The 13062-nt window shown below is 38.9% G+C and overlaps 1 protein-coding gene across 1 annotated transcript in view; it reads left to right on the top strand.

Annotated features, from left to right (window-relative positions):
- The first annotated feature begins 1637 nt into the window (after nt 1–1637).
- TMEM171 (transmembrane protein 171) overlaps nt 1638–13062 on the top strand; it is a 28349-nt gene continuing 16924 nt past the window's right edge. The window contains exons 1-2 of the mRNA XM_051992351.1: nt 1638–2281; nt 6884–7585. Coding sequence (XP_051848311.1) covers nt 6946–7585 — 640 coding nt within the window. The 5' untranslated portion in view covers nt 1638–2281; nt 6884–6945. The remainder of the gene's footprint in view (nt 2282–6883; nt 7586–13062) is intronic.

The raw sequence follows: 13062 nt of genomic DNA, 5'->3' as shown, positions 1-13062 counted from the left end.
TTGGAGACGATAATTCAGCCCTGGGACCAAACATGGATCCATTGGTTACAGTATATCTCTCCATTTGATAAATTATTAAGTATTCTCTAATCTCTGTCTTGCTCAGTTTCTCCAGCATTACATTTGTACACACTAATAGCAAGAATGTGTGATAATCAACTATGAAAGACTGGGTTTTTCTCAGTGGTTCAGTGATCCAAAGAAATCCCAATAGACTTTGGGTACAAAATGCCATCTGCATCCAGAAAAAGAACTAAGGAGACTGAATGTAAACCAACACGTTATGTTCATTACTTTTTTTCTGTTTGGTTTTTTTTAATCTCTCCCGTGGTTTTTCCCTTTTGCTCTAATATTTCTCTCCCAACATGGTTCATAAAGCAATGTATATTAAAAATAAATTTATTAGAAAAAATATACATGATTTAAATGACTGAAAATAGAATTACCTATGTCAGGCAGGCCTGCATTTTCAAATGGTGTGTAAACTAAAGGACTACATCTCTAAAGATAAAGTATTTGACTGAAGCTTGAAGGAAGAATCCTTCCTCTTCTCTTCCTCTCCCTCCCTACCCTTCCCCCACACAAGGGCACCTTCATGAGTGCTTCTGCTCTGCCCAAGCCAGCCCTTCTTGTCATACCTTGATTTTTGTTTTGGTAACAGGAATAAACTTCCAGTTATACGGAATAAGTTTCTGACAGAAGTAGGATTAAAATTCTCTATACCCACATTATTTCTAGTAGCTTGTCTCAGGAGAAAAAAATCACAGTTTAATTCTTGGCCTAACAATATGTATTAAATAGATATGTATATTAAATGGGGTGTTTCAACAGTTGAAATGAAGAGAGAGAAGAATCACAGTAGAGGGAGGAATGAAATATCACAAAACCTAATGGGGGCCTTCCTGTAAAGAAATTTAATCCTAAATAATTAAGGCATGAAACTTTTCCCTAATGCTAATAGAAACTCCATTTCTAAGGAAGGGGGAGTTTACTCCAGCCCGCTGGCTGGAAGAGCCCGGAGCCAGGAATCTGCATCTCAATACTTTAATCCCAAATTGTTGCTAGTTGATTTGCAGGATGAGGGGAGGAGGTTGGAGGCGGAGGGTGTCGCTCTCCGCTTTTCACTTTCCACTTTCCGGTTCCCAAATCCATTTCTTTTGGCAAATTTATGCTTCCACTAGGAAAGTACCCTGCTTCACTGCTCCCATCAGGTCTTCTTAGGTGAACTCCAAACCGGTTTGAGGAGGACGAAACGGGTGGGCGACAATGGTGACAACCTGTTCCTAAAGCCACGGGAGGAAGGCTGAGGAGAAAAGCGCATCGGGCACATTTCCAAATCAGCCTTGCGAAGGGGGAATGCGCGTCGGGAAATCTGGGAAGTAAAGACAGATCAAGGCTCGGGAGGAGGAATACAGTCTCAGACTGGCTGAGAGAAACCTTACTTTGCTCCTAATTGCTGCTCCCCTCTCGGGCCCCAATTCAAGTCCCACCAGATGATTGCCACCAGTGGAAAGGGGAAGGGTCAGGGGTGAGGTGAAGCCTGGGGGAGGGGAAAAGAGGATCAAAGCTTGCCGCGTTCCTAGCTAGAGCAGTCCTTGTGCTCCGAACTGACCGGACCGGAGGAATCTAAAGTAGACCATTAAAGGCGGATCAGGGATGGGGCTCTGCTGTGGATTTTGCGATCTGCCCCCGCCCCCAGGGCCATTCAAGGTCGCTGGGCGTGGTTCTGAGCTGTGCTTTAGAAACGGCGGGTCGGAAAGGTTCTGGATTACATACTTCAAGAGCACAATTGTCCCCTTCTTCCTCCTTCTTAGTGTCTCGGGTCCCTTTGGACTAACTCCTCGGCGCCCAGGCGGAGGAAGGGGCAAGGGTTCTGCGGAGACTTGTTCCCTTCTTAACACCATCCGGCGGTGGCCAGTTTGAGCTCGCTCCGCCTTTCACCTGCCTACTTCAGCCTTCTAAACCTCCATCTCCTCCTCTTCCTCTCTCGCAAATAAAAGCATCAGTTACCGGCCTCTTGCATTTTCTCTCTCCGGCCTGTCCAGGTGCTCTGTGCTTTAGATGCATTGGCACGGGCGAGGAAGAGGGGGTGCTAAAGGGGCGGGCGAGAGGGCTGCAAGCTTATAAACACACTGTGCCGCTGTGCCCTGTCCGAAAGGGAAGTGCTGGACCGAGCCGCGAGGAGGAAGAAGCTGAGGACACCGGCTGGGCTAAGTGGCTCCCTGGGCTGCTGGTGAGCGCCCGGGGTGGAGCAGTCCGGTCCCAGGCTCAGTGTGCTCAGGTAAGGGACTCGCGCAGCACGGCGGTCTAGCAGCCAGGCAAGCCTGCCCTGGGAGTGTGGGGACCCCCTTTCGCCCGAGCCCAAACTCGCCTGAGCCAGTCGGATTTCACTCGCTCGCTTAACTTGCCTCACGGCTGCAAAGTTTGGGAATAAAAAATAGTTCTGAGCTGTTGACGTGGTGGTTGCGGGAAGACTGAAGGCGCCAAACACTGGGACATTTGCTCTGGGGTTGTAATCTATAAATTAGTTTCCTGCAGGATAAATGATCGCTTCTCATTGATTAGGGTCCTTTACTGATTGTTCTCAGACATTACTCCTGATTAATCACTTTGTATTTATTGTCTATAAATTTCTAGCATTTCCTTATCTTTGAACGGGAATATTTCGACTTGAGGGCAGAGATGGGTTCACTTTTGGAGGGGCGGGAGGTACGTGTGTGAGACATCTGGGTGCCTCAATGTAGTTAGAGAGCTGAGTCGAAGATCTGTTTAAATTCATACACAGATCCTTACTAAGATGTGTAATTCTAGGCAAGCTACTCAGCTTCTTCAGCTGCAAAAAGGGGTTTAATAGTAATAGCCTATTCCATTGGCTTATTGTGAAGATCAAATGAGAGGATATTGGTAAAACAATACAATACCGGACATTTAGTAAGTGCTTAATAAATGCTTACTAACTAATAGCTAAGACTTGGCAATATTCATCTCACATCTTTAGGTCTAAACTAAATTTTGTTAAGGAGATGCCCTTCGGGAATAGTGGGGGAGGGAAGTACTGGAAGGAGGTTAGCTTTGGGCCCTTAAGGAATTCATTTTTTATGTTCTACTTTTAGAAAACGAAGGTCATCAAAATAAGAAATAATCAATAAATATTTATTAAGCCTCTCCCACGTTGTAAATAAACACTATTGTCTAGCTCTTAAGGCAAAAGGCAGTCCCTGTTCCCGATGAGGCTCCTTGTCTAAATAGGATAGACAACAGGCAAACAAACAAAAAAGTTAGGTACAAATGCGCTACGTAGAGGATAAAGGGAAATGATCATCCGAGAGAAGATTCTGGAATTAAGAGGAACTGGAAGAGTTTGCAGGCATTTGGAGACACTTTAAATTAGATTTGAAAGAAGTTGGGTAACCCCTTTAAAAGGGACTTAGTAGGAGAATTAGTAGAAAGAGCATATCAGAACCAGTGGGGGCTGGGAGAAGCCCTATTGGAATTCAAATGGATGCTTTTTGACCAGGATTTGTAATTGAATCGAAGGCTCTGGCATCCTGGGAAGACAATTTATCTGGGGAGCATATGCCTTAACTAGGAGGGGCTTGGAATTTGAAAGGAATCGGAGATCAATAGAAAATATAGTTTCTTAAAGGGACCACAACCCGCTTCGTCTTTCTTTCTTTCTTTTCTTCCTTTCTTTTCTTTCTTTCTTTTCCTCTTTCTTTCTTTCTTTCTTTCTTTCTTTCTTTCTTTCTTTCTTTCTTTCTTTCTTTCTTTCTTTCTTTCTTTCTTTCTTTCTTTCTTTCTTTCTTTCTTTCTTTCTTTCTTTCTTTCTTTCTTTCTTTCTTTCTTTCTTTCTTTTCTTCCTTCCTTCCTTCCTTCCTTCCTTTCTTCCTTTCCTCCCTCCCTCCCTTCCTTCCTTCTTTCCTTTCTTCCTTCCTTCCTTCTTCCTTCCTTCCTTCCTTCCTTCCTTCTTTCCTTCCTTCCTTCCTTCCTTCCTTCCTTCCTTCCTTCCTTCTCTCTCTCTCTTTCTCTCCCTCCCTCCCTTCCTTCCTTCCTTCCTTCCTTCCTTCCTTCCTTCCTTCCTTCCTTCCTTCTTTCCTTCCTTCTCTCTTCCCCCTCTCTTCCTCTTTGTCTCTCTCTTTTTCTATCTCTGGTCATTGTCTCTGTCTCTTTATTTCTGTCTATCATCCCCCTTTTCCTGCCCACATACCTTCGTTTCCAAGATTGCAGTGATCATCTAAGTTGGGAGTATGAAAAATAAAAGAAATACTCCTTTAAAATGTTTAGTGGAGGATTTAGTCCTCTCAACCACCAAACACAAGGTCTTGGATGTACTTCTCTGTGTAGCTTTGAGAAAATTTTAAAAATGTACAGCTTTTTTTTTTTTTTAAATGTGTACCTCAGTTGAATTGCATGGCCATGTAGTATGAATCAGAACATTCTCCTTTATCCTTTGAGATCGGAATTTTAACAAATGTATTCTGAATTAACTATTTTGACAATTCTAGATCGTGCAGCTATAATGGCAGCCAATAGAATACTGACCCTGGAGTCAGGAGGACCTGAATTCAAATCCAGCCTCAGATACTTAACACTTACTAGCTGTGTGATCTTGGACAAGTCACTTAATTCCAATTGCCATACCAAAAAAGAAAAAAAAAATTCTAGACTCTCAGAATTGGAAGGGAGTTTATAGGTTATCTTGGACCGCTCCCATTTTACAGATGAGGACACTGAGGCCCAAGGAAGAAAAATAATTTGCCTCTGGTCATATAATAGTCAGTTGAACAACCTAGACTAGAACTTAGATGTCAATTCCCAGGCCAGTTTTCTTCCCCCATTCATAGCACTATATGAGCTATTAAATGTTATATAAATGAATTTGAGTATTACTTGTTATAAAAGAGACTTACTAATTTTACTTAAGAGTCAGAAAAGTAGTAGTAAATAACAGTTGAGTATAGCACAAAATAGATTTCCATCATTAAACTCAGGGTACTTTCCACTACCCTCTGCTTCCCTCCTCCCCCCCAGTTTCTATCATCCTTCCTAGTTTGTGTCATCTCTGTTTCTTCCTGGAAATGTACTGCCCATTTGTTTTTCCATTAATTTACAATACTGTGTTTTCAATGTCAGTCTGAGTTGGGTTTTAATGATTATCTATTTAGTTAACTTCATAATATCACAGATCTGGAATGTGTCAAAACTTTAGAAAACTTTTTCCCTCCTCTGAGGAAGTTTTAAATATCCTAATGATTTACAATGTTTGAAAATTGGAATCCATTTGAATATATTTTATGACAAAGAATAAGTCATCTGAAAGTAGTCCCTTTTAAGAATTGTCTAGTAATTAAATTATCTATAAATAATGTTTGCAATCTTAAAGTAACTTTAAAAAGCTGAAGTAGAATAATAGTAATAGCTGGTATTCATGTAGCACGATAAAGTTTACAAAGTTTTGCAAATATTATCTCATTTGATCCTCACAACAACCCTGGGAGGGAAGTGCTACTATTATTCTCATTTTATAGATGGGGAACCTGAGGCACACAGAAGTCAAAGGACTTATCCAAGGTCACATAATTAATAAGTGCCTAAGATCAAATTTGAACTCAAGCCCTCAGGATTCCAGGTTCAGTGATCAATCCATTATACCACTTAGCTGCCACTAATAATTTGCACAGGTGATAACATGCCATAATGCTTTATAAATCTTAAAAGAGATATATAAATACTAGTTAGTTTTAGCTGTTATGTTGATTATGACAAAATTATCCCAAATCAAATGAGATAAAATCTAAAGTGCTTTTTCAAATTTTAAGAGAACAATATAAAAACTAACTAATATTATCACAAAAATATCTGTCCTTTACATTAAAAAAAAATGTTGACAAAGAGTAGCTTTTGGGGAGTAGCATTTTTTCCTAGTAGATTTTTCTGGCATTTTTTTTCTGCTCCCAGTCTTGAACTGAGTAGTATCTTTAACTCATGACTTTTGCTATCTGTTGTTTATTTTAAAATGAATCTCAGTTACTTTTTGCTGAGGCATGGCCAGCTTGGCTCAAAAAATAGGAGTGCAGAGGCTCCTTTCAGTCTAAACCAAGCTGGTTCTGATTCACCTACCTGCCCTTGACTTTCCCTGCTTGTGCCAGAAAACTGGTGGCTGTTTCCACAAATAGAAAAGCTATCTGGGTCCAAGATGATAAATATGACATTTCAGGCCATGCCCACATTGCTGGAGCAAGACCATCATTTTGGATAGTTTTGATTTAATTTGAATTTAAGGAACACTAATTGTTATTGAATAACCCCCCAAAAGGTCAGAGGTGGGAAGGTCCTCAGAAATCTTTGATTTTATACAGGAGGAAGTTAAGTTAAACCGACTAATCTAAAGTCATATAGGTGATGGACACCAAAGTTAAGACTTGGAATCCTGGTCCTTTAATTCTAATACCAGAACTTTTTATACTGTACCATATTCCTTCTGAGGATATCATTGAGGACAATTCTTTTCAGCATCTAAACCTCTGATCCTCTGATATGAAAAATCACACCCAGTTTTTGGAAGGAAGAAGGAAAGATAGAAAGATACTGAGAAAGCCTCTATTCCTTACCACTAAAATTCTACTTCCTCTTTTTTTGAGTATCTCCATAAAATCTCCCACTTGGGAATTTCTGAGCGTTAGGCTTTCTGACTCATATGCCAAATCATTGTTCTAAAATTCCTTCAGATGTTGTTCACTTGTGTGAAGTTCCAGACTAAAAAAGAGGAAGGGTTTCCGTTCTGAAAGGACTGGAGACATTCTGGCAAGAGGGAAAAGTACAGTAGGGAAGGATGTAGTGTTTGGATAGACACGTGCACTTAAATTCTGTTATTTATTTTCAGAGCTCCCAAGGGCTGGCGATATTCAGGACTCCGTTGGCAGAGTGAGAAGGGGCACTTCTATAATGTCCCCTGCTACTGCTCCTGAGCCTGGTGGGGATGTGAGTGGAAGGCACATCAGCAAAATAATTTTTTTCCTTTTTGTGTTTGGAGTCATCTTGCTATGTGCAGGAATCTTGCTTTCCATCTTTGGTTTCCAAACATGCCAGTATGAAACCCTTATTGACTGCAGTGCAGTACTGAAAATTGTGGGGCCTTCATGTGCTGTGATTGGCCTTGGAGCAATCATATTGGCCCGTTCCAGGGCAAAGCTTCAGCTCAGAGAGAGGCAGCTGCAAGGCAACCAGATTGACCCAGACAGCTTCTTTCTTTGTGGAGAAAGTCGCCAATTTGTCCAGTTCCTCATCTTTGGATTCTTGTTTTTAACCAGTGGGATGCTGATTAGTGTGCTGGGCATTTGGGTCCCTGGATGTAACTCAGGATGGTCCCAGCCGCCATTCAATGACACGAACTCCTCCAGTGCCGAGCCACAAGCATGTGGGTTTCTGTCTCTTCAGATAATGGGGCCTTTGATAGTGCTCATTGGATTATGTTTCTTTGTGGTAGCTCACATTAAGAAAAGACACAACTTGAGTTCTAGCCAAGACTCCTCAGAAAATGAAGAAAGACGATCACAGATCAACGAACCTGTACAAGTCACTGTAGGTGGGTAAATCACACCATTGTGCTGAGATTGCCATTAGAGGCTATTCTATTATGAATTTATATTGGATATGTTAGGTTATAGCTGATGGTTTCCAAACCCAAAGTGATAAATGGTAAAAATCCTTAGGAATCATGTGTGTGTGTGTATGTATATGTAATTTATAATAACACTGAAAACAGATCAATATTACTATTTTATTTCACCTATGAGAATCATGAATCTCATTTCAATAGGCTCTGCAATATTCCAGGGCTTGATGCAAACAATGCAATCTCATCCACAAACATAAGCATCTTTTGGAGCTCAGCATTCATAGGGAATCCTGACATTTGGATTCTATATTGGTTCTCTCCCATGAATCCTTTGGGAGTGGGATATACATTTCCTTGTTTTATGCCAGAGAATCATTGAACAAATTATTTCTGTTAAATCTCTTAAAGAATCTTATGTAGTTTGAGGAGACATCTAGTTGGAGAAGAAACTTAAGGGTTTTTTTTTTTTTAATAGCTAACAAATCATATTTTTTGAATAATCAACTAACAATAAGAACCATGAAATTTTATATTCTCAAGTCTATGATGGTAAAGATGTGGGCTACTATAGAATATTATTTGTAAGAGCCTGACTATTTATTCCTTTATCTCACTTTCATCAACAATGTCATCAATACAAGTGCAGGATATTTTCAAAAAATGTATAAGCAATGAAAAAGGGAGATTTAATTTGGTATTTCATTAATGTTTTTTCAACCTTCTTCTTGGGAGGGGGATAATAATAAGACCAGAAGGTTTTCCCCCCAAGCCTTCATTATAGTCTTTTCAACAGAAAAAAGCCACTTGATAAATAATGACTATTATCTAGAGTAGAGCTTCTTAAACTGTGGGTCATAATCCTATGTGGGATCTCATAACTGAATGTGGGAGTGCATAATTATGATTTATTATCAGTAAATGTTTAATTTGTATACTTATTTTATATACATATTAGGAAACTGAGACAGAGGTAAAATGCCTTGCCCAGAGTTACATAATTAGTAAGGATTTATGGATTTGAATTCGGATCTTCCTGGCTTCAGGCCCAGCACCCTATATATTATGTCACCTAGTTATCCAAAGAGGCAATAAGAAAGGGATATTGGAGGCTGAATAAACTGTAACATATATGTTAAGATTTACACAAGGGAAAGAGCATAAGGATGGCATCACATCAAATGTATGGCTGGAAAAGAGATGAGTCAGTCATGCACCAAGAACCAGGGAATGATAGATATATAACCTACCCTGAACTGGTTAAGGACAAGGTTAAGAAATGTAGAGGAAAGTTCCCAGCATGATCTTTGTGAGACAAGGGAGACAAGAGTTGCAACTTGTGAGAAGTTGCTGATGGGTTGGGACTTGCACCGTTGGAGGGAGTACCCACATGAATGAGAGCACAGAGCCATCGAAGGATTGCATATTTGAAGTACTTCTGAGAGTACAGAATTGAGTGATTTCCCCCTAGGATTCATAAACTTTTAGAAAAGCAAGAATTTAGAATATACTGGAAAAATTGGAAAGGTAATCTGTAGGAAATAGTTATAGCTAACATTTATATAGTTCTTATATGCCAGGAACGGTCTACATCTACTAAGAGCTTTACAATTATTATCTCATTTGATCTTCATAATGATTCTGGGAAGTAAGTATTATGATTATTCCCATTTTACAAATAATGAAACTGAGGCAAATTTTTTTTTTTTTAAAGTAGAAAGAACACAATGCTTAGAGTCCAGAAACTTGGATTCAAAAAGTCAATCAAGAAGCCAACTTGTACCTGAAAAGTGATCTTTTCTCCATCTTCCCTGTTAGAGCTCTTAAGCTTCTTGAAAAACTCCAATGAAGGGGAACTCCCTCTAAGGTGACTTATTCAACTGTTGTGTAGCTCTTGTGGTTGTTGTTCAGGTCATTTTTAGTCATGTCCAACTCTTCATAATCCCATTTGGACTTTTCTTAGCAAAAATACAGAGTGTTTTTCCATTTCCTTCTCTAGTTTGTTTTACAGGTGAAGAAACTGAGGCAAGCCTGGTTTAAATGACTTGTCCAGAGTCACCCAGCTTGTAAATGTCCGAGGACAGATTTTAACTCATAAAGATGAGTATTTCTGACTCCAGGCCCAACATGCTATCCACTGTACCATCTAGCTGCATCTTGGACAACTCTACACCCAGACAAAATCTATCTCTGAAATTTGAGAGGCAGGGGGCAGCTAGATGGCTCAGTGTCAGGAAGACCCAAGTTCAAGTTCGGCCTCAGAAACTTAACACTTACTGGCTGTGTAATCCTAGCCAAATCACTTAACTTGATGGCCAAAAGAGGGGAAAAAAATTTTAAAAAATTGAGAGACAACTTGTTATGGTGGATTGAAGAGTAGACTTGGAATCAGAAAAACCAATGTACAAATTTTGCCTCAGATACTTACTAGCTGTATGATTTGGGGCAAATCACTTAATCTTTCTGCTTTTTCAAAAGCTTACCAAGTGTAAAATTGATGAATTCTCTGAGATCTCTTTTAGGTCTAAATTTATGATCTTATGAACTTCTAATCATTACTCCTACTTCAGCTCTCTGGGACCATCTCCCTTTCATGCATCAGCTCTTTAAGAACTTGATAATAATGATGTATTCTGTCTTCTTGCCATCCTGATCACCCTTTGGTGGACATGCTTTAGCCCCTTGCTGTCCTTCCCAAATCAGGGAGCCCATAATTTTGTGGGTGTTCATTTAATGGGGTTCTCAGGCTAATTAATCGAAGGAACAAACAACAGTCAATCTGATGGTGACATTGATTACACTGAAGAGCTGAGGGGAGGAGTCAAGTTGATGGAGTAAAGGGTGGAATTTTTGGACCTCTTCCCCAAATTGCTCCAAATTCCCTTAAATAATGACTCTCTAAACAAATTTTAGAGCATCAGACTGAAAGGCCCTGGACTCAGGCAACTGATCAAAAGGATACCCTGGCTTACAACTTGGCTCTAATGTTTACTGCCTATTTGACCCAGGGCTAGTTATTTAACTCCTTTTTGTCTTATATTTCATTCATTGTGAGAAAAGCATCTTTCAAGCCTTAAAGTATTTCACATTTTGATGGATTGTTATTATTATTAAAGTGACCTTTGATAAGATAATAAGGGGTAATAATAATGCTCATTTCTGCAACAATTTTGTATTCTCTAAATGCTTTCCTCATAACAACTCCTGAGCATTATTGGATAGAATGCCGGGTCTGGAGTCAAAAAAACCTGAACTCAGATCCAGCCTAAGATGCTTATTAGCTGTGTGATCCTGGGCAAATCATTTAATCTCTCTTTGCCTTGATTTCCTCATCTGTAAAAATGAGGATAATCGTAGCAACTACCTCCAAGGATTATTGTGAGGAACAAATGAAATAATAATTGTAAAGCTCTTAGCACAGGGCCTGGCATGTAATAAGTACAATATAGACATCAGCTGCTATTATTACTATTATTGTTAATATGATAATCCCCACTTTACCAGAGACGAATTGATTTAAGTAATTGTTCTTTATTATGCAGTCACTATCTATCAGAGGCAGCTCAAAGTCAGCTCTTTGTTTATCAAACTAGCCCAAGCTTTGTGGTATGTGATTAGAAAACCACCAGCTTGGCTTGTTCAGTTGTATTTTCCAAAGATTCCAGATATAAATCAGGACCAGTCGTTTCTCTCTTGGGGTGTAAATCAAAGGAAAACATGAACCACACATTTTGCACCTTTTCAGGATCATTAGTTACTGTGGTCATTTATATTTAGTTGGTAACTATATTTAGTCTCAGCTTGTAAAAAATTAGCCAAAGGTGATTACAAAGGATAAACAATTCCAAAGGCCCACACCCTAGTTGAAAAAGAGGAATAATGGTTGGAAAGATGATCTTTAGAGGCCTTCTTGTTTGAGACTGACAAAGATTAACATTCAGGGGCAGGAGACCACTTGTATTTTTTTCCTTTAGTTGGCTTTAATTTAATTACTAAAGAGTCTTAACTAGGTTTCTTGTTTTGTGTAGGGTTGACATTGAGGAGGAGCAAGAGACTCAGTATTTATAAATATTCAATAGGGTGATTTTAGTTGATGCCTTTTATTTTTTCACTTGGGTATGACTGCTCAAAAAAACACCTCTCTTTACATACATTCCTTCAGGCATGTACTCCATCCTCTGTCCATTCAGGCTAGGAATTGTGGCTATTTTTATCATGACAATGACTAGATATCCTTCCATTGGTTGGAAAGGTCACAGAGTGTAAGCTCTTTGGATTCATTAAAGATAAAGGCAGCTAGGTGACACTATAGTAGGTAGAGTCAGGAAGACTCATCCTTATGAGTTCAAATCTGGCCTCAGACACTTATTAGCTGGGTGACTTTGGGAAAGCCACTTATCCCTCATCTGTTAAATGAGTTGGAGAAAGAAATGGAAAACTACTTTAGTATCTTTGCCAAGAGAAAGAATCATATATGATTGAAAAACTCCTCAACAATAGAACAGATTGTAGGTCAAACCAGGTAGATAGGCTCATTTGAGATAAGAAGTTAATAGACCTGATTCTTGCTGTAGAGTTTGTGTATCAAGATGCAGAATGTGACATTCATATTTGGACATGGCTAATGTAGGGGTGTTTTTTTTTTTTTTTTTGGATTATGCATATTTATGACAAGAATTTTTCTTTTCTTTTTAATTTGGGGTGAGGAGGAAAATTTAGGGAACAGAAGATGGATTTTTTTTTAATGAGAATATAACTGAAGGAAGGCCAGAAGAATGAATTATAGATGAGAAGAACATCTTTAACAATTAACCCAATGGATTTGTTACATATATTCTAAAAAAAAATGTAGAATTTTATTTATAATTCTCCTCCTTTGGATCAATAGTATATGGGAAATGTTCTTTTTATTTTATTTTTGTTAAATTTAGAATTTTTTAAAGTGGGAAAAAATCATACTTGTTCCAGGCTCCAGCCAGAAAGTGACTTCAATCTGCAGGACATATATATATATGTGTATATATATTAGGTCTTCCTGAGAGGCAATGGTTATGGCACTGGGTTTAGATTCAGGAAGAGACTTGAGTTCATACAGCCTTCAGATATGACTCTGGGCAAATTACTTAACTTTTCTCAGCCTCAGTTTCCTTACTTGTAAAATAACATCTACTCTATAGTATTGCTATTAGAATCAAATAAGATTAGTACATTATTATTATTATTAACTGCTATTCCTAGAACCAGGAAACAGGATAAAGAGCTGGCTTGATTGTTAGAAACACCTTTGTTTAGTTTGTGTGACCCTAGGCAAATCACTACCTAGGGTGTAGGAAATTTTTAGGACTTTGGGTTGCTGAAAAGATGCATAAGCAGAGGGAATTTTTTTTTATTGTGAATTTTCCCAACTACAGAAATCATAGGTCTGGTCTAATATATAGTAATATTTA

This window comes from Antechinus flavipes, chromosome 1 (genome assembly GCF_016432865.1).
Source record: "Antechinus flavipes isolate AdamAnt ecotype Samford, QLD, Australia chromosome 1, AdamAnt_v2, whole genome shotgun sequence".
Lineage (NCBI taxonomy): Eukaryota > Metazoa > Chordata > Mammalia > Dasyuromorphia > Dasyuridae > Antechinus > Antechinus flavipes.
Note: the sequence above shows the minus strand (reverse complement) of the source record. Positions and strands in the feature narration are given on the sequence as shown.